The sequence below is a fragment of the Phytophthora cinnamomi genome, assembly GCF_018691715.1.
Source record: "Phytophthora cinnamomi strain GKB4 chromosome Unknown Contig5, whole genome shotgun sequence".
In the NCBI taxonomy this organism is placed as follows: domain Eukaryota; phylum Oomycota; class Peronosporomycetes; order Peronosporales; family Peronosporaceae; genus Phytophthora; species Phytophthora cinnamomi.
Genome location: NW_027150938.1, coordinates 412,136 through 439,669, shown reverse-complemented (window position 1 = coordinate 439,669; position 27,534 = coordinate 412,136). Strand labels below are relative to the sequence as shown.

The 27,534-nt window shown below is 56.4% G+C and overlaps 7 protein-coding genes across 9 annotated transcripts; 2 read left to right on the top strand and 5 right to left on the bottom strand.

The window, feature by feature from the left end:
* Positions 1-335: 335 nt before the first annotated feature.
* Positions 336-6,291, bottom strand: IUM83_09760 (the record flags this gene model as incomplete). Of its 3 annotated transcripts, XM_067934219.1 has the most annotated exons (3): positions 1,259-1,268; positions 1,339-2,087; positions 5,410-6,291. In XM_067934219.1, 3 exons carry the CDS (start codon positions 6,289-6,291, stop codon positions 1,259-1,261), a joined length of 1,641 nt encoding a protein of 546 aa, XP_067799328.1. The 3 variants fall into 3 exon arrangements, with proteins under 3 accessions (XP_067799329.1, XP_067799330.1, XP_067799328.1); XM_067934220.1 differs by having other exon boundaries at positions 336-2,087; XM_067934221.1 differs by having other exon boundaries at positions 336-2,087; positions 5,671-6,291.
* Positions 6,292-7,021: 730 nt separating this feature from the next.
* On the bottom strand, positions 7,022-11,852 carry IUM83_09759 (Mannitol dehydrogenase; the record flags this gene model as incomplete). Its single annotated transcript, XM_067934218.1, has 7 exons — positions 7,022-7,261; positions 7,337-7,516; positions 7,583-7,764; positions 7,836-8,011; positions 8,083-8,195; positions 8,925-8,991; positions 9,505-11,852. 7 exons carry the CDS (start codon positions 11,850-11,852, stop codon positions 7,022-7,024), a joined length of 3,306 nt encoding a protein of 1,101 aa, XP_067799232.1.
* A 197-nt stretch (positions 11,853-12,049) lies between these two features.
* On the bottom strand, positions 12,050-15,193 carry IUM83_09758 (NAD-specific glutamate dehydrogenase; the record flags this gene model as incomplete). Its single annotated transcript, XM_067934217.1, has 1 exon — positions 12,050-15,193. The coding sequence occupies one exon, from the start codon at positions 15,191-15,193 to the stop codon at positions 12,050-12,052; it is 3,144 nt and encodes a 1,047-aa protein (XP_067799233.1).
* A 623-nt stretch (positions 15,194-15,816) lies between these two features.
* On the top strand, positions 15,817-16,155 carry IUM83_09757 (uncharacterized protein; the record flags this gene model as incomplete). Its single annotated transcript, XM_067934216.1, has 1 exon — positions 15,817-16,155. The coding sequence occupies one exon, from the start codon at positions 15,817-15,819 to the stop codon at positions 16,153-16,155; it is 339 nt and encodes a 112-aa protein (XP_067799236.1).
* Positions 16,156-18,988: 2,833 nt separating this feature from the next.
* On the bottom strand, positions 18,989-21,795 carry IUM83_09756 (Puromycin-sensitive aminopeptidase; the record flags this gene model as incomplete). The annotated part of the gene is made up of 2 exons (XM_067934215.1): positions 18,989-21,649; positions 21,736-21,795. The coding sequence occupies 2 exons, from the start codon at positions 21,793-21,795 to the stop codon at positions 18,989-18,991; spliced, it is 2,721 nt and encodes a 906-aa protein (XP_067799283.1).
* A 205-nt stretch (positions 21,796-22,000) lies between these two features.
* IUM83_09755 (2-dehydropantoate 2-reductase) lies at positions 22,001-23,381 on the bottom strand (the record flags this gene model as incomplete). The annotated part of the gene is made up of 5 exons (XM_067934214.1): positions 22,001-22,136; positions 22,196-22,281; positions 22,351-22,455; positions 22,530-22,642; positions 22,712-23,381. 5 exons carry the CDS (start codon positions 23,379-23,381, stop codon positions 22,001-22,003), a joined length of 1,110 nt encoding a protein of 369 aa, XP_067799396.1.
* A 654-nt stretch (positions 23,382-24,035) lies between these two features.
* On the top strand, positions 24,036-27,524 carry IUM83_09754 (calpain-like cysteine protease C2; the record flags this gene model as incomplete). The annotated part of the gene is made up of 1 exon (XM_067934213.1): positions 24,036-27,524. The coding sequence occupies one exon, from the start codon at positions 24,036-24,038 to the stop codon at positions 27,522-27,524; it is 3,489 nt and encodes a 1,162-aa protein (XP_067799415.1).
* Between the last annotated feature and the right edge of the window lie 10 nt (positions 27,525-27,534).

The window sequence follows — 27,534 nt, the reverse complement described above, 5'->3', positions numbered from 1 at the left end:
AGTGTTCAGCGCGCCAGCGTGGGAGTAGTTTATAGGTAGTTTTGTCGTTATCGCGCACTTATCTCGGAGCTCAACGATGTACGATGTATCCAGCGTGTAGCTAGGGGTGTTGCGGCTCCATCGAGAGCAGTTTAAGGTGACAAAATACACATCAAGAGTATGTACAAATATTGGAGAGACTACGGCAGGTTGTCACTGCCTCCACGTGTCTTACGCAGCAATTGATGGAGGTTGCAAAGCGAGTCTTACGATGTGTTTTTTAAGAAACATGAAAGACTAGAAGATATGAAAGCGACATTGATGTGGTCGCTCGCTTGGGGCGTCGTCACGCAGCGTTACTCAAGCAACGGGTAGTAAACATCATCGTCGATCTTGAGGCGATTGGCAGCAGCACGGCGTTTGACGATTACCACAGCAATAATCGCCACCATGGCACTCACGCCAACCGCAGCCATCGCGCCAGCGTTGAAGTCGCCGTTCTGAATGCTCGAGGCCAAAGCAACGATCGTAAAGCCCGACGCCTTCAGCTCGCAGCGCTTGACCCCGGATGCCTCAGGGAGTGCATTGCAGTAGAGGGTTGTACTGCACGCTGCACAGCACGTATCATCCACCGCCTTGATCGCCGTCTTCGTTTCGTCGGACTCGCTAGTGGTTGTAACCACCACGCCACCACAAGCCTCGTACGGACCGGGAGCTCCCACAGGATCAAGACACTTGCCGTCCGTGCACACCTCATCGCCGCGTTGCTCAATTTCGGGCTCACTGCATTCGGTAATCGTGATCTCATGCTTGCATGGCTCGGTAACGGTGGTGGTCTCGTCGTAGTGCTGGAAGGTGAAGTCGCATCGAAGTCTCACATCGGTATCCAAAGCAGTTGATGGCTCGTGCACAAGCTCCAGAGCGAGCTGCTCCGCCAGGTTGATTTTCGTACCAGGCGTCCAGGAGCCCAATGGCAGCTCCACCTCGGACACATCGTCCAGGTGACCGGCACTGGCTACCGTGGCATAGCACTTCACATCCGTGTAGGTTCCCTGGACGTGGCTTGTGCTGTGGGTCATGATGTCGTCGATGTCGTATGTGAATGTCGCGACGGCGAAGTCACTTCCCGGGTATGCACACGAAGCCGGCTTGTCACTAGGGCTGATCGGAGTAACTTGGTTCGAGGATAGCGCCGCCAAAACCCATTTCGCGTCGAACGAGGCACACGCGTCGTGACTATTGTGCGGGTACAAAACCACTTGGAACTCAAACTCCGCTACTAAGCCACACTGAGTGTACGCTCGAACAACCACGTCAGTACTTGAGTCAGTGAACTCAAGTACGTCCTGAGGGTTCCACTCTTGCACGCCGCCAATGCCGACGTAGTAGTTCCATCGAACATAGTCATCTACCGCGTAGTTGTCTGGGACACCTAAGTCCTTATTCCACGATGCCGAGGGCTTAAACAAGGTGTCAATCTGGGCCCTGAAGGCGCACGCCGGATTGGTCGCGTCGTGGGTCGTGCAGGGAATGCTTCGGTGGATAGTGGAGCCGTCCAGTTGAACCGAATCCGGCAGTCCATCCACAATTTTCTGCGACTTCACGTTGGCCGTATCAGTGATAGTTGTGGTTGTATCCACCAGAGCAGAGCCCGTCATTGTGATGCAGCGGTCGAACGAGCACGAATCTTCATCCCTACCTTCGAAATGCTTGAGCTCAGCGGGAGATGCGTCGCAACTATAGTCGTAGTAAGTTCCTCCCAGCGTCGTGGTCTTATGGCAGCACCGCTTGCACTCGAGTAAATCATTCGGATCAAAAGTGTTCGTCATCTTCGCGATCAAATCGGTCGCAAAACTTGATGCAAAGCATGAAGTCTCGAAGTCAACGTCACTGAACTCGGTCGCGAAGAAATCTTGCACTTGCGCCGTCTGGTCGTCATCCCGAACGTTGGCTCCTGTGGCCTCGTCAACGTCGCCGTTGTCCAATACGTTGGCATCGTCGTAGAAGCTCTTAAACGCGGCCTCAGCCTTGATCGTCGCATCCAGATTGTTTGATGAGTAGTCGACGAGCACTTTACCGGCCGTTTGGCACGATTCGATCGGAGTCGGCTGATAGTCATCGACAATTGCAATACAGCTCGAGCATGTCGCGCGTTTGCGGTAATTTGTCGCGACCATCGAGAGATCGTAGACGCCAAATGAGCTGAACGTGACGCTGTCTTCCAGCAAACTGGGCGTCAGAGCGTAGTTTCGCCAAGTTGTCTGGTAGGCCGAACTGTCGGATGTTCCTCGGGGCGTGGATCCCAATTCGATCAGAGGGTCTTGAGATCTGAAATTCGAGTCGTATTGGTTTGCTCTCTCGTCGTTCACGTAGACATCCGAGGCCACAGGAGCATCGACTTCACAGTCCCCATTAAGCGTAAGCGGTGTGCTGTCTTGGTTTGACCAGGCGCAGCTGTACCCTGCATTTCCAGGCCGCCAGTAGCACTTATCGACACAGACATCGCCATCGCCGACTTCTTGGTCAGGAGGGCACTGACACGACCCATCCGGTTGGGAGACTTTTCCGCCCGAGCAGTCCGAAGGAATAGGCTCGACTGGCTGTGTGTCAACAGGTGGAGTTTCAACTGGCTGGGTATCAACAGGCTGAGTGTCCACAGGCTCAGTCACCACTGGCTGGGTGTCAACGGGCTCAGTATCAACAGGCTGGGTGTCCACAGGCTCAGTATCAACAGGCTGGGTGTCCACCGGTTGAGTATCAACAGGCTGGGTGTCGACAGGTTGAGTTTCGACTGGCTGAGTGTCAACGGGCTCAGTATCAACAGGTTGAGTTTCAACGGGCTGGGTGTCCACAGGTTGAGTATCAACAGGTTGAGTGTCGACAGGTTGAGTTTCGACGGGCTGAGTGTCAACGGGCTCAGTATCAACAGGTTGAGTTTCAACGGGCTGGGTGTCGACAGGTTGAGTATCAACAGGTTGAGTGTCGACAGGTTGAGTTTCAACAGGCTGAGTGTCCACCGGTTGAGTTTCAACAGGCTGGGTGTCGACAGGTTGAGTTTCGACGGGCTGAGTGTCAACGGGCTCAGTATCAACAGGTTGAGTTTCAACGGGCTGGGTGTCCACGGGCTCAGTATCAACAGGCTGGGTGTCCACCGGTTGAGTTTCAACAGGCTGGGTGTCGACAGGTTGAGTTTCGACGGGCTGAGTGTCAACGGGCTCAGTATCAACAGGTTGAGTTTCAACGGGCTGGGTGTCGACAGGTTGAGTATCAACAGGTTGAGTGTCGACAGGTTGAGTTTCAACAGGCTGAGTGTCCACCGGTTGAGTTTCAACAGGCTGGGTGTCGACAGGTTGAGTATCAACAGGTTGAGTGTCGACAGGTTGAGTTTCAACAGGCTGAGTGTCCACCGGTTGAGTTTCAACAGGCTGGGTGTCGACAGGTTGAGTTTCGACTGGCTGAGTGTCAACGGGATCAGTATCAACAGGTTGAGTTTCAACGGGCTGGGTGTCCACAGGTTGAGTATCAACAGGTTGAGTGTCGACAGGTTGAGTTTCGACTGGCTGAGTGTCAACGGGCTCAGTATCAACAGGTTGAGTTTCAACGGGCTGGGTGTCGACAGGTTGAGTATCAACAGGTTGAGTGTCGACAGGTTGAGTTTCAACAGGCTGAGTGTCCACCGGTTGAGTTTCAACAGGCTGGGTGTCGACAGGTTGAGTTTCGACAGGTGGTTTCAACAGGCTGAGTGTCCACCGGTTGAGTTTCAACAGGCTGAGTGTCCACCGGTTGAGTTTCAACGGGCTGGGTGTCGACAGGTTGAGTATCAACAGGTTGAGTGTCGACAGGTTGAGTTTCGACGGGCTGAGTGTCAACGGGCTCAGTATCAACAGGTTGAGTTTCAACGGGCTGGGTGTCCACAGGTTGAGTATCAACAGGTTGAGTGTCGACAGGTTGAGTTTCGACTGGCTGAGTATCAATGGGCTCAGTATCAACAGGTTGAGTTTCAACGGGCTGGGTGTCGACAGGTTGAGTATCAACAGGTTGAGTGTCGACAGGTTGAGTTTCAACAGGCTGAGTGTCCACCGGTTGAGTTTCAACAGGCTGGGTGTCGACAGGTTGAGTTTCGACTGGCTGAGTGTCAATGGGCTCAGTATCAACAGGTTGAGTTTCAACGGGCTGGGTGTCGACAGGTTGAGTATCAACAGGTTGAGTGTCGACAGGTTGAGTTTCGACGGGCTGAGTGTCAACGGGCTCAGTATCAACAGGTTGAGTTTCAACGGGCTGGGTGTCCACGGGCTCAGTATCAACAGGCTGGGTGTCCACCGGTTGAGTTTCAACAGGCTGGGTGTCGACAGGTTGAGTTTCGACTGGCTGAGTGTCAACGGGCTCGGTCTCAACAGGTTGAGTTTCAACGGGCTGGATGTCGACAGGTTGAGTTTCGACTGGCTGAGTGTCAACGGGCTCAGTATCAACAGGTTGAGTTTCAACGGGCTGGGTGTCGACAGGTTGAGTATCAACAGGTTGAGTTTCGACTGGCTGAGTGTCAACGGGCTCAGTATCAACAGGCTGAGTGTCCACTGGTTGTGTTTCAACTGGCTGAGTTTCCACTGGCTGGGTCTCCACTGGTTGTGTTTCAACCGGCTGAGACTCCACTGGTTGTGTTTCCACAGGCTGAGTTTCCACTGGCTGGGTCTCGACTGGCTGGGTCTCCACTGGTTGGGTCTCCACTGGCTGCGTTACCACTGGTTGAGTTTCCACCGGTTGAGTAGTCACTGGCTGGGTTTCCACTGGCTGCGTTTCGACTGGCTGAGTCTCGACTGGCTGAGTCACTACTGGCTGGGTCTCCACTGGCTGCGTTACCACTGGTTGAGTTTCCACCGGTTGCGTAGTCACTGGCTGGGTTTCCACAGGCTGAGTTTCCACTGGCTGGGTCTCGACTGGCTGGGTCTCCACTGGTTGGGTCTCCACTGGCTGCGTTACCACTGGTTGAGTTTCCACCGGTTGAGTAGTCACTGGCTGGGTTTCCACTGGCTGCGTTTCGACTGGCTGAGTCTCGACTGGCTGAGTCACTACTGGCTGGGTCTCCACTGGCTGCGTTACCACTGGTTGAGTTTCCACCGGTTGCGTAGTCACTGGCTGGGTTTCCACTGGCTGCGTTTCGACTGGCTGAGTCTCGACTGGCTGAGTCACTACTGGCTGGGTCTCCACTGGCTGCGTTACCACTGGTTGAGTTTCCACCGGTTGCGTAGTCACTGGCTGGGTTTCCACTGGCTGCGTTTCGACTGGCTGAGTCTCGACTGGCTGAGTCACTACTGGCTGGGTCTCCACTGGCTGCGTTACCACCGGTTGGGTTTCCACTGGTTGTGTTAGCACAGGCTGGGTCACTGCTGGCGGATTCTTGCATTGATCGACGCCGTCTGGTACTAGACCCACCGGGCATTTGCAAGCATTATCCCTCAGGACGAGATCTCCGGGACACTTGCAGACATTTGCGATGAGACTGAACGGAGCTGGACATCCGCACGCGCATTGGAGTTGTTTCTGTTCGTCGACATACAGCGTCGGTGGGCTTGGTGACGCCTCACAGAAAATGGCATCTCGGATATTGAGCATGGCGTCTCCGATTTTGTCTGGAGCCGCGACCACAACGTCGTCCATCCCGACGCCGCATCTTTTGTTGGTGCAGGTTCGGACTTGCAGCGAGTAGGCCACCTTGATCCCCGTGAACGAGAAAATCTTCAGGAACGAGTTCTCCTTGCCCTTGCTCACGGCGACAAAGACGTCCTTGTGAGTCGGGGCGTACACTTGTTCCAAGTTCTTGAAGCTCCCCACGACACGGGGCGTGTGGCAGTCGTAGTAGTAGATGCCGAACGTGGGGCGGATTGCAATCGGCTGTCCATTGTGGTAGAACGTCATCGTGCCGTCGGTCATCGCGCAGTCGATCGGGTTCAAGATGGACTTGATCTCGGCCCCAGTGAAGCACGAGGACACCAGGAACAAGACGTCGATGGGGCCGTCGGAACACTGCGGAGTCGGGTCCACTTCTTCGTCTTCATAGTCGTCGTACGCTCCCAGGACGTTGTTCGCCAGCCAGACGGAACTCAACATTTCGTTGCCTTGGGTCGGGTCATAGCGGAACGCGGTCGAGGTCTGTTCCTCCTCGAAGTCTTGGGCGATGACGCCGCTCTCAGTCGCGCGGTCGTTCACGGCGACAAAGGAATTGGGATTGAACGAGACTTGGGCACCGTCTGGGGTCGCCACCGCCGCCGTGACAAAGGCGACCACGGTCGCTCCCAGCAAAGCGAGGACGCGCATGGTGGATCAGGACAACACAACGGGGAACGGGGACACCGGTGGTACGCGACTTGGTGGACGGGTGCAGCTAGCTCGGCGAGAGTTAATTGGAAAGTGAGAGCTGCTCTGCTGGCGGACAGCGACTGCGGCTGCAGGTGCAGCGACGACGAGAAGCAGTGAGGCAGGCGGATCTTGCCAGCGCGCCATGAAGAGGCGAGCAGCGCCCCCCTAAGGAGGCATGGAGAAACTCCTAAAGATTTCCTCTTCCTCTCGCACGCTTGGGCGAGTCAAGGCAAGGCGTCACTAGGCCTGGAAACGCCTCAAGATATGTGCGTCAAGGCGTCGCGCCGATTAGCGCGAGTCTCTCTAGAGCGCCGCCGACAAAACCGCCCAAAGATTCGTCCCCTGGAGGTGGTTCAGGAGAAGTTAGTGCAGGAGACAAATCTTTAGCGGGTTTGTCGGCGGTGCTCTAGAGAGACTCTCGCGACGTCTTGACCCTGAACTACCTTCAGGAGACGAACAAATCTTAGGCGGCTTTGTCGGCGGCGCTCTAGAGTAGAGAGACTCATGCATTCTTGTCGATTGGAGAAGCGGAGACTATCCGCTTGCGGTCAATGTGCTATACAATGCATTGGCGTGACTAATAAGGTTGTGGTGGTAGTGCCTACTCAGTAGTAGCCAAGCTGCACTACAAAGAGTCCTTCCTATTTGGCGAGGGTGGGTCCATCTAGAAAATACGGGATCGTATTAACTACATCTGGGCCGGTAACACGCGGTTTTGTCGCTGCAGGAGCATGCGCTGCAAGATGCTGAGGCTGCTCTGCACGATCGTTGGGCTGGTGCTCGACTGCGTGTCACCGCCGCGTTGGTGGGGTCGTGTTGAGCTTTTGCGACCGGATGATGGCATCGATGCATCCCCGCACTCTTTTAATACGAGAGCCTCGAGATCGGGGGATATGTGCACTCGGAGAACGGATTCAAAGCTGCGAGTCTGCATGGATGACACTGCAACGGTTAGCACTAGTGTGTAGGGTTTGTTCAGCAAGATATCGATCTGTAAACGCACCCCGAGCTCATCGCGTAGGTGCCTGAAAGTTTTTTGAGCAGAAATCCGCACGGGCGCCGACTTCGACATCAGCGTCTTCGCCAGCAGGGTGAGCAGCCGAGCTGATGACTTTGAAGAGTTGAGACTGTTAAACTCGGCCTTGCTCCAGCTGCGGATGCATTTTTCCACGTAGATGGACGCCTTAAGGGGGTTTCAAAGCCACGTCGGTCAGGAGTCGTCCACGATTTAATGAATACAACCACTTACCAAGTTGTAGAGGCGCAGGTCCTCGTGCTTGCTGTACGTCTCGCCTAATTGAAGGAACACTAAGGCAAGCTTTCGCCCACTGCAGTGCAGGATGATCGCATCCAGCACTTCGGTCGCCGTCTCACATAAGAACCGTTTTTCCGTGTTGAAGACGGTGGGCATAACGACGGGAACGATGGTATCTGAGCGATGGCAACGTAGCCACAAAATGTGAGTAGAATAGATCATAAGAGCCTCCTGGTCCACGGCGTACCGAAGAAGGGAGCTAGGCGATGCTGTAGCAAAAACGCCAGGTCTTTCATTAGCAGCAAGGATCCCCTTGCCTGGTCAGCTCCAGAATGCGTAGACATAGTTTTTAATCTGGGAGAATGGGACTTCCTGGGGCTGTTGCTTGATAGAGGCCCATCGAGTTCCCGAAGCTGAGTTTCTCTGTTGACAAGATGTTTGTTAAATTTTAATAAAAACCATAGAACAGATATCACATCGGGCTGATAACTTACATATATGCACGGAGGACATCGGAGTGTTGCGCTGCGAATCGTTTCAGGGACTGGATGGTGGCAAACTCTTCTCCCCACGGCACCCTGACGGTCTCCACGCTTCCCGTCTGCGTCTGGAACAATCGCCGTTTGCGGTTCAACAACAAATCTACGTTTTTCCATTCTGCCATATCTTCGGAAGAAACGTTGTCGGCTGTACGGCACCGAGAACGCTGGGAAGCGAAAGACAAGCCTCTGTCGCGTGAACTCCGTCTCGATGTTGCAGATGCTAGTCGTATCTCGTTCATAAGCTCTTTTCCATTAATTGTTGGAGCTGAGCTCGGCACAACAATGCTCGGAATCTCCGGCAGATGTTCAACCCCTAACACGTTGTCCATGAATCGCTGATCAGTATCCGACACTGCATTGTTCATAGATTCACTTGGTGACGGTGTCGAAACAGCACAGTCACGCGATAACCTTCTCTTGTGTTCACGTGAACGTTCCTTGTCCACGGCGATAGCGGTATCGTTAGCACCAACAAAGTTCAGACTGGAACTTCGCTCTGACCGAGTGTCGTGAAATTCTTGATTACTCGACGCGCTCTTCAAGGTTGCCCCACATTGCTCAGCTTCTGCACTAACGCCACCACTAGCGTCTAATCGATCGGATTGGTAACTTAAATCACTCATCGCCAGGATTGTCATGGGGCTGCTACTCGCTTGATACTCTTGCCGTTCGGTTCCATCCAAAAAAGAGTCATACCGTTTTACTGGCACATACACATCCGCGGGTTCGTGAGGAACTGTTGTCTCTTGATCTGCATCGCTTTCATTCTGGAGGGAATTTTGTGGGGTCCCTACCAGTTGAATAAACTCACGAGGCACGCACGTCTCCTCCTCTCCGTCTTCGTAGACGATATCGTAGAGGCTGCTTGAGTGGCAAAAAATGATAACTCCAGGAAATAAAACGGATCTTCCCTTGTAGTTAACTTCCACTCGATTCCCCTCGTGTAGTGGAGCTGAAGAGGTAACATTCACCACAGAACTCTCGGAGGTTCCCGCAGTATGGTCTATCCACTTCACCGGGCAAATTATTGTGCTTCGAGTAGGACTTGCTAAGGGTGTTCGGACTGGTGAACCGACAACTCGGGGTTGAGACCGACGAGCTTGGGTAGCTGGTTTCTCCGTATCGGCACCCTTATCGAGGTCTGCTCCCCAATCGTGCACTGCAACTGATGTATCGCTGCCATGCACTAAATTCTCGGCTGTAGATTCCCCATTTTTGTTATCGGCTACTGACTCGAACACAGTGATCGCAATCGAAGGCGGTAACACTGAAGTTGGGGGGCTTTCAGCAACAGGTAGGTCTGGTGCACCGTTGTCTCGTTTTGGCTCCACCAAGTTGTCAGTGCATTCTGAGCGAGTGTCATGGACGACCGACATTAGTGCAACCACACTTGATTGTGGAATGCTTGGTTGTGGCACGACAGCTTCATCAACCGTAGCGGTGTCACCTACTCTGTCGGTGCCTGTAGAGTCTTGACAGGGTTCAATATGTCGATTATCAGCACCCTCCCGCACAGCCGAGCCCATGTCTACCTCACTGCTATTTGGACTTACTGACTCGTTTTGGCAGTCCTGGAACCTCTCGACTATGGGTATTTGAACGAGAATTTCATCAGGTGCATCGTCATCGTCAACCTCACACATATTGCCGTTAGACATCGGTTCGATCTCCTGTAGTGCTGCTGTATCATCCTTCTCCTTCATCATGTGCTGCCCCATTGCCAGTTTCCCTTCATACAGAACTTGCTCCACGGTATTGCTGGAAAATTGACGCAGCAAAACTAACTCGCGAGTATCATCGAATTGCTGCAATCTAGTCTGGGCATCGCTTGCTAGCGCGGGTAAAGCATCCGTCTCCATGTCTCCAACCTCCTTGGCATGGCCCAAAACGTCGTTCTGTGTAGCCTCCGGCTCAACCTTATGGATTTCCTCGGCTTGGTCCATCACGTTAATTTCCGCGTCGACTTTGGTTGAATGGCCGAAGACGATATCCTTAGTGTCCTCAGTATCAATATTTCCAAGTTTTGCTGAAGGAGATAGCAAGTTGTCCAGAGTGGCATCCATGCAAACATCCTCAGGTCCCGTTAAATAGCTTAGCAAGTCGTCACGAGTAGCGTCGATATCCGCATCGTCAGCTTCCGTGTAGTGGCTCAACGAGTCGTCACGAATAGCTTGCGTCGCTGCAGATACCATCCTTTCCACCTCCTTGAAGCTTGCTACGCGTAATGCTATGTTTGTTGTTGATTGAGAGCGAACCGTGTCCGGGACGTCATCAGGTACAATGGTAGAACGAACTCCGTCGTCACTACTAGTGTGGTCTAGGCGGGTGTCTTGTGGCTCGTTCGGCCAGCTCTTATCGATCGAACCAGACAGGGATTGCTCGCCGCTGTCGATTTGGGTTTCAGTTGATTCTTCATCCGAGTTATCCGAGTGAGGAGAATTAAGCATTTCATCCTCTGTTCCTTCCTCACTCTCCTCTTCGACAAACCGGTCAGTCGTTTTCTGCAGTTGATTCGAGATAATTTCAACTAGTTCTCCATTTCCGCTCTCCTGTGCTGTCTCCAGAGCCGCTTCTAGTGCCTCTGGGCAAATGCCCACATGACTCACCAAGAACTTTACCAGCGTGTTGTTTGCCGAAGATACTCCGCGCGCTAGCGCTGCTGCATTCCACATTATCAGGTCGCCCATGTTGTCATTTTCCTCTCCGACAACTATCGACAGAATCCCAGCCGACGCCGCTGCTTCTGCTGCTGCGGCTAGATCTTGCGCAGACTGCGCCACTTCCTCCCGCAAAGTATCGATGAGCTCCATCATGTTGCAGAGCGTGCCTCGTGGATCGCACTCGAGCAACATCTCCACAATCTCGAAATGCCAATTTGACAGCGCCAAACGAAGAAGGCGAGGGTGGTGCACACCGCAAGCGGAAATCACGGAGCAGTACGACAGGTAGTGCGGGAGTAAAACGTCCGTGATGTCAACGGCTCCGTTGGTACAGGACACCTCCAACGCTTGCACAACAGCGTCCCAGCGCGTCTCGTTACCATTGGAGAACCTCCCACCATCGAGAAGCTCCTTCACAATCTGAAAGTGCTGGTTCACCGCTGCTTCAATCAAGCACTCTGCTTCGACAGCGTCGATGTTCGGAGCTGGGTCGTCGTCGGTAGCAATGTCCCTGAGCAGCATCGTTACCATGGGTTTGTGTCCGATAATCGACGCTGCCAGGAGAAGCTGCGGGCGCAAGGCTCGCGGAGAAGTCGTGAAGCTTTCTACAATGGTGTTTAGCCATTCTATCCGCTCTTCATCCTCGCCCTGATCCGTTTCGTTGGATGAGATCTCTGAAGCAAGCAAGAGGAAGCTCCTGGCACGGTCCTCGGCCGAGAGCTCGGCTAAGTAATTGAAAAACTCCTCTACGACGACTCTGGGGCTTGCAGTTTCCAGAGCACCAACCAATCGAACATTTCGATTCCGGAGGTCTTTGTACGTGTCGTCCCGGTAGAGCAGGCGAATAAAGCTCGGGTGGGTGTAGACGCTTGCAGGATCCTCGACCAAAGTCACGACGTCATCATACGTTGGTGCGCATAATTGCGAGATCCATGCGATGTGTTCCAAAGACTCAGTGTCGCCCCAATCCGTAGCGTCGAGGTAATACTGGACACGCTCGGGAAATTCAGTGAAGCACTTTACCAGCTCCTTCGCTCTCGACGGCAGCTCGTTGTCGCTCATCCCACTTCGAATCGCACTGCTATCTCTTCAACAGGTTCGCGGATGAAGCTCAAAATACTAAGTTTTCGTGGTGGAGTTGGGTCAATGCTGCTAAACTTAGGCAGCTTGTCATGGAAGTGTTTGGTTCGGAAGTGTTGGAATGATACATCTATTACTCGGTCTCTCTTCACTGCGGCCAATTCACTTTAGGGCGCAGTTTAGTTGGGCGTGTCCATGCCGGCACGAACGCCACCGCGCGCAAGCAGGTCGGCGATGTCGTCCTTGTTGGACAGCTGCGAGGCGCGCACGTCTTGCACGAGACGCTGCACCTTCTTCTCCTGTTTGAGGTACTGCAGGGCCATGTTGCCCAGGTTGCTGTCCGGCAGCGCCTCCGTGAACTGCAGGCCCTCGCGGTAGACGATCTTGCTGGCCAGGCTCGAGGCCACGATCGAGCGCAGGTAGGCCAGAGGCACGTTCTGCTGCACGCGGTCCAGCGCCAGCTCGCGGAGCTTGGGCGGCAGGTGCTCCTCGATCAGCGTGAACAGGATCTGCTGGTCGGCCTCGCACACGTCGTCAAAGTGGGCCAGCACAGCGTCGTGCACGCGGGTAATCGCACGACTAATGCGCTCGCTGGCGGGCGGGAGCGCCGACGTCGGGTCCTTCTTGTACTCGCGGAAGAGCAGTTGGGCCTCCACACGCGCGAGAGCACGCAGCTTGTCGACGACTTCAACCACAAGCTCGTCCTTGACGGCGAGGAACTCGTCGGTCTCGAGCAGCATGCTGGCCACGATCTCGTACGACGAGCACACCACACCGCACTTGTTGGCCGAGCTGTCCTTGACGATCACCACGCCAGCGTTGTCGAACAGCAGCTGACGAGCCTCGGGCGTGATGAACAGGTTGGCACCCTCCACAATCAGACCCGAGGAAGGCTTTCCGTCGGCGTCCAGGTAGTCGCGCCAGTTGTTCTCATTGATAGTGTTTGGGCGGCCACCAGCGGGGATGAACAGGTCGCTCTTGACACGGTTGTGCATCGAGTTACGGGCACGAATGCCCTCCTGGGTGTTGATGTCGTGTTTGACACCCGTCGACGAGACCTTGGCCGCATCAAAGCTCGACAGCGGCAGCGACTCGTGCACCAGACGCAGCAGCTCCGTCATATCCAGGCCCTGCGGGTCCTCAACCACGCCCGTGCCATCGCAAATACCGACGACACGCAGGTTGCTGCCATACTCGCGGTGCAGGATCTTGATAACGTTGCCAGCAACGTCACCATCGGTTCCACCCGTGATCTTGACCGTGAACGGCTTCTTAGTGGGGTCAATGTTCTGCGAACGCAGAGCGACATCGGCGAAGACAGCCACACCCTCGCTGGTGACACCGTACACCTTGTGGTTGAAGCCGGCATCCGGCTTGGAGCTGATGAAGGCGCGCGGGATCGGGTAGCCGCGGTAGGCAGCACGGTTCGTCATCCACGTGATGTCCTCCGGGATGATGTTCTCGTCCGGGCCAAGGTAGATCAGCTCGTCCTGGCCGTAGTAGTCCACGATCTTGTCCTTCACAGCCTCGTCGGTGGTGTTCAGGTCAAGGAGCGCGTCCGAGAAGGCCTTCACACTCTTGCGGATAATGAAGTCACGCGGGGCCACATCGCCAATCGGGCCGACAATAGGGTCGCACAGCACCACGGCCTTCGAGCCACCCTCCGGGATGTCCTTGTTCTTGAGCTGCTGGGCAAAGGCGAGGTTGTACGCCTCGTTGTACTGGCGAGCGCTCTCGAGAGCGTGGGCGTCCGTGGAGCTCGGGTACACCATGCGGAGACCACCGCGAGCAATGTCGCGGAAGCGCACGTGGAAGCCCTTGAAGCGACGGCCGTAGATGAAGAAGACGCCGTAGGGCGTGTCCTTGCCGACGGTGCCGTAGCCCATGACCTTGGGGTCCATGCGCAGCGACAGCGCGTAGCGGTCGCGCACGAACTTGTTGGTGCGCAGCGTGCCGCGCACGGCGTCCGCCATGCTGTTGAGCAGCAGGATGGCGTCCTCGTGCTCACAGTTGCGGCGGATCTCCTTGCGCAGCTCGTCCACGACCGCGTCCTGCTCGACGTCCGTCATCGGGTGCTCGCGCTGCGGGTCGAACTTGTCCAGGAAGAAGTCGGCGATGCGCGAGGCCAGCGGCAGGTGCTGCTCGTGCTCGAGCGTCTCCATGATGCGCGTCAGCGAGTAGGCGAACGGGTCCTTCTTGGCCAGCACGCCGTGCAGCATGTTGCCGTAGGCGTAGATGAGCTCGGCGCGCGAGAGGCCCAGGTCCGGGTGCTGCAGCGTGAGGTGCACGGGGCGGTCGTCCACCCACTTGAGGTACTTGAGGTTGCCCGAGATCTTGGACCACTCGAACTGGAAGTCCTCCTTCAGGGCCTCGGCGCTGGGCTGCACGAGGATGCGGATCATGGCGACGTGGCCGTTGTTCTGCGGGTCCTTGACCACGTCCAGGTGGGCGCGCGCCACGTTGAGGTTGCACAGCCCCAGGTACGTGGCCGCCTTCTGCATGAAGCTCTTGGGGATGACGTTGGAGGCCGCGATGGTGAGCATGGTCTGCGGCACGCCGCTGGTGGCCAGCTTGTTCTCCTCGCTGCGGGTCTCCCACTTGTGCTCGACGTCCACGGCCACGCCCTCGGTGCCGCGCACGCGGCTGAAGAGCTCCATCTGCCAGGCGAGCCGGCGCGGGTTGCTGAACTGCACGTACATGGTGTTGCTGTGCTGGAGGAAGGTGTCCACGGCCTCGGGCTCGAAGTGCGCGCCCGGCGCGGGGTAGCACTTGTCTCCGGCGAACTTGCCGGCCTGGATGTCGGCGCAGAAGCGCTGGATGCTGGCGCGCGCGAGCTTCTCGTCCTCCGTCTGGCCCAGGAACGGCTCCTGCTGGCCGAAGCGGAAGATGTCGAGCCCGAGCGAGTCGTCCAGCGCCGTGAAGATCTTGACGCGCGCCAGCGTGGCGCCGTCCACGGTCTGCGGCAGCTGCTCCAGCACGTTGGCCAGGCGGCCGGGGAAGTTGGCGCCCGAGCGGAAGTGCGAGAAGACCTTGTGGTCCACGGAGCGCAGCATGACCTCGGGCTGCTGCGCGCCCACGAGCGCCATGATGGCGTTCAGGTGCTGGATGCGGTCCTCCTCGTGGATGGAGCGGAAGTACGACGGCGGCATGTTCTCCAGGAACCACGGCACCGTCTTGCCCGCCGACGCCTTCTGGAACTTGTCCAGCGCGCGCAGCAGCTCGTCCTGGCTCACGACCGCGTCCGACGCGAAGGCGCGCGCCAGCGTCTGCTGCACGCGACTCGGCGAGCGGCGCAGCGCGCGGAACTGGGACACTTGCAGCATCTTGCTGGGGGAGGCGGGGGACGCTTGGCACGCACGCGGCGAGACGAGGAATGACTTTGGGGGGAGGAGGGCGCCCCACCACCCCCCAATGATACCAGTGATACCTGCCTGTGCTGTAACTGCAACCTGACGCGCCGTACGCTCCCAACTTGGTTTTTGTATGGCTTTTCGGCGTCAAGGGGGGTCGGGTTGACTCGGACGCGTCGGCGCCATATGGGGCGCCAATCCGCCAATCGGAAGCGTTCGCGCCGCTTCGTCTGTCTCTGGTTTTTGACCTGCCAGACCGAATAGGATTAATCCGCACCGGAAAACGCGTTACAGAGGGTCGTTAAACCGCTGATGGTGCGAGGTTGAATATCAAGATAGACAGACGGTTCAAGGATAAGCAGGGTAGCGCTGCCTGCGGCGATGCAGGATGGCTACACCGACGCTTTCCGCGTCATGGGCCTCAGGACGAGCCACCGCACCGGGAAATGATGGCCGCCGCCGATGGGTGGCTTCGTGTTGCTGCGCCGCGGGCACCGCCGCCAGTCGATCGGCTTGGGGCCGAGGATCGGCAGAGTTGCGGTTGAACTTGCCGCGTTGTTCAACCGCGTGTTGAACATATATGCGACGCGGCGCGCCTGCTCTTCCCGACGATCCGGATCGCAGTGACGTCAGCAAGGGACGGCGACGAGGGAGGACACGCCGACCAGTCCTCGAAGTTCCCCCTGGAACTCGAGTCGCGCGCACTAGAAGGAGTCAACTGGAAAAGCGTTCTGGAGGAAGAGCTGCTCGCGTTCACGGCCACGGTGCTCAAAGGCGCTGGAGTTGCGAGTACAAAGGTGGACGTGGTTCAAGAGATCGTGCTAGGAGTGTGGATACTGTCAGCTGAATCGGCAGAGATCACGGCGACGATGACGCCCTCGCGGTGGAGACACTCAAGCGCGATACTGTACGGCAAGTTTCTGAGTGCCCGGTGATTCGAGATCTCGTCTCGGCCGTGTTGAATTGGCGTACCTGATCGCGGTCTGCCTGAAAACTTTCGATCGCTATGGCAAACCCACGACGGGATAGGCCCAGGGTTGGCATCGCGGTAGAGATATCATCGTGACGGGTTTTCGGGTTTTCGACTTCGAGGAGGTGCACACGCACTCGTTGTGGCGGCGAAAATGCTCGCAGCGCCGAGCTATGCGGCACCGAACGTAGTGTCAAAGCGATTTGGCGCTGGGTTAGAGCCATGAATGGGGGTTGATCGTGACTAGACCTAATAAGGGGCGAAATTGACGGGCGATCCAACTGATCAAGCAGTCGTCGAAAGACCGAGTCGAGAGGATCAAGGACAGCTGCGAAAGCCCACCAGCGATTCGATTTTGCAGCAACGTCGACATTCGCCAAGACGTTGCGCCCTGTGAATGCTCCACAGGCACCGACAATATCACCGACGATGTGTGTGAAGCTGTCATGTCGCGAGCATTATTTTCTGGTGACAAGTTGGCGATTGAGAGAAACAGTTCGTATCCGCGTCAGTCGAGAGGAATCGCGGTGTATTTATTTCCCGAGCACTCCGACGAAGGCGTTGCTCGGCTCTTCGAGAAGCAAGATCGTTGGCTGTCACTTTTCGAGGTTCCTTCAAGTCGCAACTCGCTTAGCTTCGTTGTCCGCGCATTTTTTTCCTGTCTGGTCATGCGCGTCCTTGCTTAGTGGGGGCACTACCGTTCTCGCCTTCGTCACGTCGGCGCTGGTGACCCAACACGGGGCCGAGACCCTTTCAAGCTCGGCTTCCTTATCGCAATGAACGACGGTACGACGACGGATAGCGGGGTCATCTTGCAATACTTCGAGGGGGAACCGATCCCAGCTCCAATTGAATCGGTGCCTCTAATGCAGACGCCACCCCTTGGAAGAGAATTCAACTCTCATTGAAACCTCTGTTCCTGCGGATCCTGAACCCCCCAGTTGACACTTTCGAAGTCGCTGCCGTGTTCGCAGGAGTGGGCGTCGTCACTGTAACGTGTGATGCTCGTGGTGTCGGTGTCCGATCACGAGGCGCAACAGCAGAGACCCAGTCCGAGGAAACTCAACCAGTGTAGTGCCAGCTAGTCGACACTCTACCAGGCAAAATTCAACCTGTCGAAATCTGTGGATACGACTCCCCCAGTCGTGTGTGATGGTGGAAAGGAACCGCAGATGGATGGACCCTGTCAGTGTCCGCCTGACAAGGAAGTCTGCGATAGTGGAGTCTATGTCGACAAGTGCTACTGGGCCTGGTAGCGCGATGCAGGTTATTCGCTTACCACGACTGAACGGTAAATCTTTAGAGATTTTTAAACCACCAGAACCTGTACGCCAGGTCTGAGTCCGACTTTGGCGCAACGGTAAGCCTTTAGGGCCTACAGCGGGCTCGTAACGACGTTGAACTCCAGTACAGCTTATGGTGAAAGCAGCAAGGCAGGATGCCAAGCTACATGTACGCGGTAGCAAACTGATCGTGTGGCGCATAATCCACATAATCCTAACTTTCGAGTCTACAACACTATATTACCTATGATAGCATGAGTTTCATTTTGCATTTTGCCCGCAAACCACCAAGAGCGCATTACTCGAACAGCTCAACGACCAGGAAAATGTCGACTGCCCCAAGAACCATCCACGCCTACGCCTCGTTCGCTGAAGGAGAACCGATCAAGCCATGGACGTACCAGTCACGGCCGCTTGGTCCTGGAGATGTGGAAATCAAGATCTCGCACTGCGGCATTTGTGGATCCGACGTGCACACGCTCAGCGGTGGCTGGGGAGGAGTCATGTACCCGTGCGTCGTCGGCCACGAAATTGCTGGCGAAGTGACTCTAGTTGGCTCAGACGTCAAAGACCTTAAGGTTGGTGACCGTGTCGGCGTCGGTGCGGAGGTATGGGCTTGCCTCAACCAGGATCCAAGTGAACCGTGCTCAGTCTGTGCGAATGGCGACGACGGGTACTGCCCTCAGCGCGTCGGCACGTACAATTACAAGTACAAGAACGACGGCGCTATTTCGTACGGTGGCTTCGCGGACTACGTGCGTGTAGCTCATCAGTACGCCTTCAAGATCCCGGAAAACATTCCGTCAGACGTTGCCGCGCCTCTGATGTGCGCCGGCACCACAGTGTTCACCCCTCTGAAGGAAGCTGGCATTAAGGAAGGTGATCGCGTGGGCATCATCGGCATTGGGGGGCTTGGTCACATCGCCATCCAGTTTGCGAAGGCCCTTGGTGCCAGCGCTGTAGTCGCGTTCTCGCGCTCCAACAGCAAGGAGGCGGAGGCTCGTCGCTTGGGTGCTGATGAGTTTGTCAACTACTCGGACGACAAGCAAGCGGCGTCAGCTGCAGCCTCGGTGAACATCCTGCTTATCACGGCCGACGCTAAAAACATGCCGTACAGCACCTTCCTGAGCTTCCTTGCCGTCCGCGGCACGTGCATCATGGTGGGTCTGCCCGACGACGACATCAAGTTCAATGCATTCCACGTTGTGGCCAAGGGTGCCAAGTTCGTGGGCAGCAACATCGGCAGCATTCAAAATATCAAAGACATGTTGGAAGTGGCGTCCAAGAAGAACGTACGCCCGGTGATCCAGAAGCTCCCAATGAGTAGGGTGAATGAAGGAATTCAGATGATGCACGACGGGGTTGTGCGCTACCGCGTTGTTCTTGAGAACTAGAGGCGCGGCAACAGCTTCTGCAAAACTAACGCCAGGTAAGTTCACGGTAGTTGAAGACTAAACCAAAACCAAAACACGAATGAAAGTTCAGTTGAAAGCCTTACCACGCACAATTCACTCCTTATACGGCTCGCTCCTTGAGCCACTTCGCTAGGCTTTCGCGGTCGCGACAGAAGGCAGCGCTCTTAAGACGCACTCCCTCCAACGCCACATCTAGACGACGCTTGTACCCTGACGTGTCCTTGTCAACCATGAAGGCCTCTACTTCTACGGCCATTGCTTCGCTCTGAAAGCGAGAAACCACTGCGCACACGATGGTACCAAGCGTCATTGCCGAGTATTTCGTGGCCAAAAAGTCCCACTTGTTTTGCACATACTGCCACGCAACTTGCGAACCAAGCTTGTCGCTCGCCACGCTAGCGAACGGGCCACGGATGTCTTGCGAGCGGACGTTTTCCACAGCCCATTCCAGAACCTGGAGCTTCGCCGCTGCACCGGAAACAGATCCCATAGCTTGAAGGCAGTCATAGCGCTCCTCGGCAAAGTCACTCTTGTTGTGCAGTTCCTGCAGAATCTTGGTATTTGTCGTGTCGCCGTACGTCACCTCGATATCAAAGACGGATCCGCGCAGGTCACCCGATAACGCAGAGGAATCGCCGCCAAGATACGCGTGGAAACGCTTGTTAGCTTCCTTGATCACGTCTTGGTCGTTGGCGAGACCCAAACGATTGATCACAGTCTTGCGGAACTCACCCTCGTCAGCATCAGCTTGTTTGGAAGCGTCGGCATCCCAGCCAAGACGCTTCATCACGCGAGCAAACAGTGAGCGAATGTACCGCTGGAGCTCTGGGTAGAAGGATTCTTCACGGAACAGGCTCGAGTAGTATCCCATGTTGCGCGAGATTTCCTTCCAGCATAGGGAAGCGTACTCATCCACATACGCACTCGTGAAGTCGAGTGCAACCGGAAGTTCCAGTACGCCAGCACGAGCAAACGTGAACACAGAGTTCAAGAGACTCACACGATCCGGGACTCCAAAAAGTTGCTCCTTCACAGGAATTTCGAGACGCTTCCACAAGGCAGGCGAGTAGTTCACGAGATAGAAACTAGCTTGGTTCGGGTTGAGTTTGATCCAGCCCTTGGGGCCAGTTGGAAGTTGGATCTCCTTGTTGATCGTGTCTCCAGCACCTAACGGTGTCGTGGGCGCTGTGGAGCCGTTTATCAATGATGCGGTCTTAGCGTCCCAGATGCCAAGCCGTTTGACTGCACTCGGGTCATCGGACGTGCAAAACGTCAGCGGCACATCCCACAGAGTATGGTCACTACTGTTCAGGCTCGTGTCTGCGAAGAAACGTTCCTGAACCAGAACACACTTGCCGTCGGCGTCCTGCTTGACAGTCACCAAAGGGAATCCCACCTGCTTGGTCCAAGTATCGGCCATGTCTTTCAACTTCTGGCCCGATGCCTTTTCCAGCGCTTCCCACAGGTCCTCCGTCACCGTGTTCTTGTAGCTGAACTTCACGAGGTAGTCGTGCACACCGCGGAAAAAAACATCGCGACCGAGGTACTCCGACAGCATGCGCACCACGCTCGATCCCTTGTGGTACGAGATGGCGTCGAAGATTTCGTCTGCCTCTTGCGGGTGGTTCACCACCACTTCAATCGGGTGCGACGACACCATCGCATCCTTCACGAAAGCCGATCCGAGCATGATATCCTGCACGAACGTTTCCCAGAGTTTCCACTCCGGGAATATGTGGTGCGCCGCCTCAAACTCCATGAACTGGGCAAAGCCCTCGTTGAGCCAGAGTCCCGTCCACCAGTCCATTGTGACGAGGTTGCCGAACCACTGGTGCGAGAGCTCGTGGCATATAGCGCGCGCCGCGTCGGCCTTGATCTCATGGCTGCTCAGCTTCGGGTCCACCAGTAAGTACGTCTCCGTGTACGTGACGAGACCCCAGTTCTCCATGGCACCAAGGAAGTCCGGGATAGCCACCATATCCAGCTTCTTGAGCGGGTACGGGATGCCAAAGCTCTGGGTGAAGAACGACAGCGCCTTGGTGGCCACGTCCAGCGCGAAGCGTCCGCGCGCGCTCTGGCCCGGGGCCGTGTACACGTTCACCACGACGCCCTCCTTGGTCAGGTCCGAGATCATGTCGAACTCGCCCACCACCATCGCCACGAGGTACGTGGACATGACGGGCGACTCGGCGAACTTCCAGACCTTCTCCGTGGTCTCGCGCGGGTCCGCGCGCGTCTTGGCGCGGATGTGCGCGTACTTGCGGGGGCGCACGAGCGTCTCCACCACGTGCGCATTGCTCAGCGCCACGAGGTCCACGTCCGTGACCATGGAGATCTCGAACGTGGCCTTGAGCGCCGGCTCGTCCCAGCAGACGAAGGCGCGGCGCGCGTCGCAGGCCTCGAACTGCGTGACGGCGAGCACGCGGCGCTCTTGCTGGTAGTCGTACTCGGTGCGGTAGAAGCCGCGCAGCTGGTCGTTCAGGAAGCCGTGGAAGCGCAGCGAGAGCGTCACGCGCGCGCCCGCGGCCAGCGGCTCGGCAAAGTGGAACGAGACCGAGTCGTCCTTGGCCTGGAACTGGATCTGCTGCGCGCGCTGCGTCTTCCAGGCGGACGCCGCGTCCTCCACCGTCACGTCGAACACGTGCAGCTCCACGGCGTGGCAGGTCACGACGCGCGTGCTCTCGGCCACGCGCAGCTGCACGCGCTCCGAGCCCTCGAAGCGGAAGTTGAGCAGGTCGATGAGCTCGTAGTCCACGTGGTACTGGGCGACAATTCACAGGGACAGAGAGGGTAAGCGGGGACGGGAGGAGGAAGGAGGAAGGGGGGAGTGCGGGCGGGGGCGCGCACCTTCTCGGGCACGACGCACGGCGGCAGGCGCTTGAACACCTCGGGCTCCGAGGCGGCCATAGTGCGGACAGGAGTGATGGTCAAGTGCGCACTCGGAGGAAGATCGGATTGTGAAGGCTTCGGCGACAGGCAGCGGGTGGGAGGTGTGCTGATTTGATTGCGCATCATGTCGACGAATTGAGCCGGATTGGCTGTGCTCAAGGCAACAGCACAGATACTGTACCGGTATCTCTCTACACGCGAGTAAGCGCTACCGTGTACTGATCTAGTCGCTTCGTCGTCGGGTCCCTTCGAGCTCGAGCGCCTTGACCAGCGACAGCAGCAGCTCGTTCGTTGGGGTGGGGACGCCGTGCCGCTTGCCGCCTGCGACGATGCGCCCCGTGATGGCGTCGATCTCGGTTCTGGTGGAGGGCAACGGGGTCAGCTCAGTGGTGCAGGGGCAAGGAGTGCAAGCACCAACCTGGAGCCACGGCGCAGATCTGCGAGCATCGAGCACACGTTGGTGCCCGTGTTACAAGCCACCTCGAGGATGTCCTCCACCAGTTCCTGCCCATGCAGGCAGCAACGAGTGTCAGTCCAAAAACAACCGGACAGCTCCTAGAGTACTGCCCGTACATGTTGAGTGCACGACAGAGGAATTTGCTCGCGCTGGGCGACGGCAAGGGCCTCTTGCACCACCATGTTCACGCAGTGCCGACTGCCTGCGCTACTAACCACGCTCTGATCAAACAGCGACACGGAGTAACGCAGATTAGCCCACAAACGATCGCAGAGAAAAACTGGTTAATGTTTACCCTGTTGGGTGCGTCGAGTAACGAGGCGAGAGGGTTGATCGCTGCGTTCACAATCAGCTTGCGCCAGAGCATGGCCTGCATCTTGCTTGCCTCCAGCACCTCGCAGTTTATTCCTTCACACAGCACCACAACTCGACTTATCAGCTGGACAATCAACACTCTTCAATTTCCCACATCCGTACCTGCAGCAAGAAAAACTTGGGCAACCGCCTTCATCTTGGCATCTTGTTCTCCTTCGTCATTGTCAGATCCAACAAACGGCGCCAAGTACGTCATGCCCGCGTCCAGCCCGCTCGTCAACACTTTTCCAAATCCAAGCACTCGTCCACCGACAAACGTCACTCCGTTCGCAAATTTCCACTGGCCGCCAGTGTCAAGCAAGCTGCCCTCTTCCCCGTCTTCGGGCAATTCTCCCAGTCCATTTTGGAGCAGTACACACAATGCGTCGTCGTTGAGCAGGTGTCTGTTTCTGGCCCGAAGATCTCGAATCACCCCAGCGCTATCGTACGCCTTCACCGCAACCAGCAGCACATCCAATTTCTCATTGTAAGGCTCCGCCCCCGCACTCTCAATTGTGCGAACCCGCACGTTGGACGCATTGATCCCCGTCGCCACCTTCTCGTCAGAATCCACACGGAATTCCAACATCTCGTTCTTGTCGTTGTTTTGCCCTTGTAGAGCGAATTGGGGCTTCTTACTCTCCATCCAAATGTCAAACTGGGTCGGTTTAATGAAGGCGTCCACAAAGAGTGTCGACAGCTCTTCTTTTGTCTTGGAATTGGCGGCCAGCAGTCCCAGTCGAGTGAAAAAGATGGTGCCGATCGCCCCCAATCCCAGCACCCCCACGCGCAATTCGCGATAATGGTTAGCTGCATCTGTTTCTACTGCGTCTTGGGAGCACGGTGCAGAGTACGCATGGCGTCCTAGAGCTCCATAGACGCAGGAATTCCTCGTCGCGGAGACGCAGTGGCGACTCGATATCCGCAACATTTTCGCCGATCAAAAAAAAGCGTCAATTAGAGCTGGACTATAAATTGGTCCGCTCAATTATCAAGAATTGTTGCGGCGAGCCTTCAGCTGCAGCACTTCGATCGTAACAGCGCCGAGTTTGGAAGCTTGCGGGAGACCTAGCATAAAGCATTATTTGAGCGTCACTACAGTGTGAGATGTGAGGATTGGATGCAGTTCTTGGCAAAATCTTCTTTATTGGACCCAAGATCAACGTGATGCAGCGTGCGGCTTGGCATGTGAAGTTGGCTCTTGTGAGGTCATTCTCCGTCTCCCGCCAATATCATCCAGCCGTCGAGTGATTCATTGGAAACAACGAACTGTGCGGCGGGGCAGAGAGGAACTCGACTTATGACTAGCGATGCCCAATTGAAGGCCAAACTTACGTACATGTAAATACCATCCCGCCAAACGACGCGTCGTTTCACGTCCTCCTCGTCCGCTTCGCTTCAAGCTGTTTGAACGCTGGTGGTGCTAATGCCTCACCGAGGTCTGGCGATGGATTCTTCGTCTTCGACGGCCTTGGCGGTCGAGGACGAAATCATCCAGTGGCTAAGCGGCCAGATTGACGACTCGACCGGGACTGTGCCGCTGTATGAAGACCCCGACTTCGCAGCGGAAGTGTCGAGTCTGTATTTCGACCCGAGCAAGCTGCCGGACTACGTGCCTCAGCAGACCGGCGGCTCGGGCGGAGCTGGTGGCAGCGTGCACTGGTACCGCCCGACGGAGTACACGGAAGACTCGGACTACTTCAAGAGCTCGTCGGGCTGTGGCGTCCTACGTGAAGGACTGCTCAACGATGCGTGGCTGCTGGGCGTGTTTGCAGCCGTGGCACTGCATCCAGACAGCCTCGTGGAAAACCTCTTCGTGTCCGAGTCGCTGCATGCCTTTAAGCAGTTCGGTGTCTTCACGTGTCGCTTCTACAAGGACGACAATTGGGTGCCGGTGACAACGGACACCCGAATCCCGTACTCGATGGAGCTCCAACCGGAAGACAAGGCGTGTGGCACCGGTGTTGCCTTCTCACCGCCGGGATTTGCACTGTACGGCGGCAGTGCCAACAAGAACGAAGTGTTTATCCCGTTCCTGGAGAAGGCGTACGCGAAGCTTCACGGTAGCTACCAGGCTCTAGACGAGAAGCACGGCGGCGGGGTTGGAGGAAATGCTGGAACCAGCAGTGGGCGCATCCTCGAGGCTTTTCTGGACTGCACCGGGGGTAGTGCACATCGTGTGGATCTACAACACGAGCGCATCAAGCAAGTACAGTTCGACCAAGCCACGGTGGGGAACCCAGCGGCTGCAGCTTCGAGTCCGTCGGCGCTGCTGTGGAAGCAGTTATTGCGATACAAGAAGAAGAAGTGTATCCTTACCACACAGCTACGACAGCTTTCGTTCAATTCACACGACGTCACTGCGATGGGGATCGTGAAGAACCGCCAGTACATTATTCAGCACGTAACGGAGCTGGGTCTGCCGACTTCGGGTGGCTCTGGAGCGGGAGGGTCGACTAACCAGCAAGGAGCAGACGAGATGTTACGCTTCGTAAAGCTCAAAACGGTTTGGGGGCGCGGCATGTGGAAGGGGGAATGGTCAAACGACGACAGCAAATGGGAAGAGCACGCGCAGATCGAGCAGGCCATGCGATCCGATCCACGCTGTGACTTCTCGCGCTCAGGTCATGACGGGTGCTTCTGGATGCTGTGGGAAGACTTGCTGGACACGTTCACCGAGCTTTTCGTGGTGCATGTATTTCCACCTGACGCTCGTCAGTACAGCGTTCGAGGCGACTGGATCGGCACAACTGCTGCTGGAGCTCCTGTAAAATCCCCGGTCCCAGCAACAAGTCCAGCGCCTCCACCAACTGCGGGGGGTGACGATCATCACCACAACTCTCTACACTCACCCGGCCACTTGCCTCGAACAAAGGAAATATCGATTGAAAAGACCCGATGGGGTTGGCTTCATGACGCAGACCCGAATTGGCATCGCAACCCGCAGTTCAAGCTGTCCGTGCCGCTAGAAAGCATCAACACGGTTAACGGAGAGATGATTGTGGACAGGTCAGTGAATGGAGTGCTGCTGTCGCTAACGCAGCGTGACTTTCGGCTCTACGGTGGAGACAACTACGCTATAAACTTTGTGCTGCTGCGTGAGAAATTGACACTTGCCACTGCGTCGTCGACCGATCCGCCGCCTGCTATCTGGGAGTTCAAGCGCAGTCATGTCGTGGCTGAAGCCCATTCGTATGAAAACTCGTCGGCGATCGATTGGTCTGGTGTCGCAGCCCCCGCAACTCCAGGCACCCCGGCCACGCCTTCGTTATCTCATCCGGCTACACCAATGACTGGTGCTGCCAACACTGGAGCGCTCAATGCTTCTTCTGGTGGCAGTGGAAGCCAACCCAAGACGCTCCCCGAGCGTGAACTGGTCAAAGAAGACGTCACCTTGTCTCCTGGAGCAGCCTACTATCTCGTTCCTTACACGACAAACCCCAAGGTCGAGATGGAGTTCTTCCTGCGTGTGGTGGCGCCACTACCGCTGCGTGTCGAGCGAGTTCCTCCCATTATGTCGGTAATTCGTACAGGACGCTGGCGAGCTGGTGATGGTGGGACAACAACTGCTGACGCCAATGGAGCTCCGACTGGAGGTTCCAGCAGTACCGGAGAGATGGCCAACGCCGGTGGTCCCTTACTGATGCTGCCGTTGCCACACGCCCATGTAGCTGGTGAAGAGAACTCGGCATGGTGCCAAAACCCGCAGTTCTGGGTGCGCTTCGCCGAGCGTTCACCTCGTGAGCTCCGGAGGCTGCGCAAATTGTTGCGGACCAAGGCGCACGTGACCGTCAAAGTTGTGCTTCGCAAGACCTCTCACCGGGCTTCACTGGGAAACAAGAGTCGCCAGCAGCGTGAAGCAGCCAAGGATCGTGCTAACCTCGTTGGAATTACGGCAGTACGGGCGGCACCTTACATTTCCACTCCGCCGATTGCAGTCGGCGGGTCTGGTAGCTCAGCCGCCACTCAACTACGAGCTCACGCCAAGGGCCAGAAGACCAACTTCTTGGGAGAAATCGTCGATTCACCGTTCGCCAAGGCTACCGCGATAAGTGAAGGCTTGATCCGCGGCACCAAGTCTCGAAACAATCAAAAGGCAGAGCGCACGGACGTCGATGATTTGGATGACGACGTTGAAGCCCCTGTACAAGCTGAGGTTGGCGAAGTCGTGGGCAATTTCCCGACGCCCAAACTTGTCGTGAAGCCTACGGAATGGTGTCGATTATCATCGTACACCAGTCCAGCGTCCGCGTGCTTGTATCTCCGGAAGGTCCCGAAGGAATGGTTACTCGCGTCCGACTCGCCCAGTGCTGTGAATTCTAGCGGTGGGGGTGGACTATTGCTCGTTCCAACACTTGGTGAGCCTGGAGCTGAAGGTTCGTTCGAGCTGCAAGTGGACTGCGACTTCCCATTGCTGGTGGATGAACTGCCCAAGGGTGCCGGTGCCGCACAAAGTATGCCGGGGGAGTGGACGGCGACGAAGTCGGGGGGCTGCCACTTGCACCCCGACTGGAGACAGAACCCCAAGTTCTATCTGCAAATGCAGGGCGTGAGACCAACCAAAGTGCGGATTACCCTCACACGCTCCGAGCGCGAGTGGAAGTCGCGTTGCCAACGAGACTCCGTCGGCACCATGATCGGGTTCTACCTCTTTCGCGGCGGCTCCGGCAAACTTATGCGCCCCGGCGATTCATCCGCTGATGGGGACTCGGGATCGACGACGCACCCCATCATAATCAATGGCCGACCGTGGAGCGAGACGGACTTCGTGCCTCTGCATACTGTCAGCTCACCACCCGAGCTCGTCCTCTCCTCTGCAGCAAAGGGCGGCTACGTGATCGTGCCCGCCACCTACGAGCCCGGAAGACTGGGCAAATTCGTGCTCTCAGTGCAGTGCGACATCGAGTTCACGCTCACCGGCGACTCCGAGACGTAGGATTCTACAT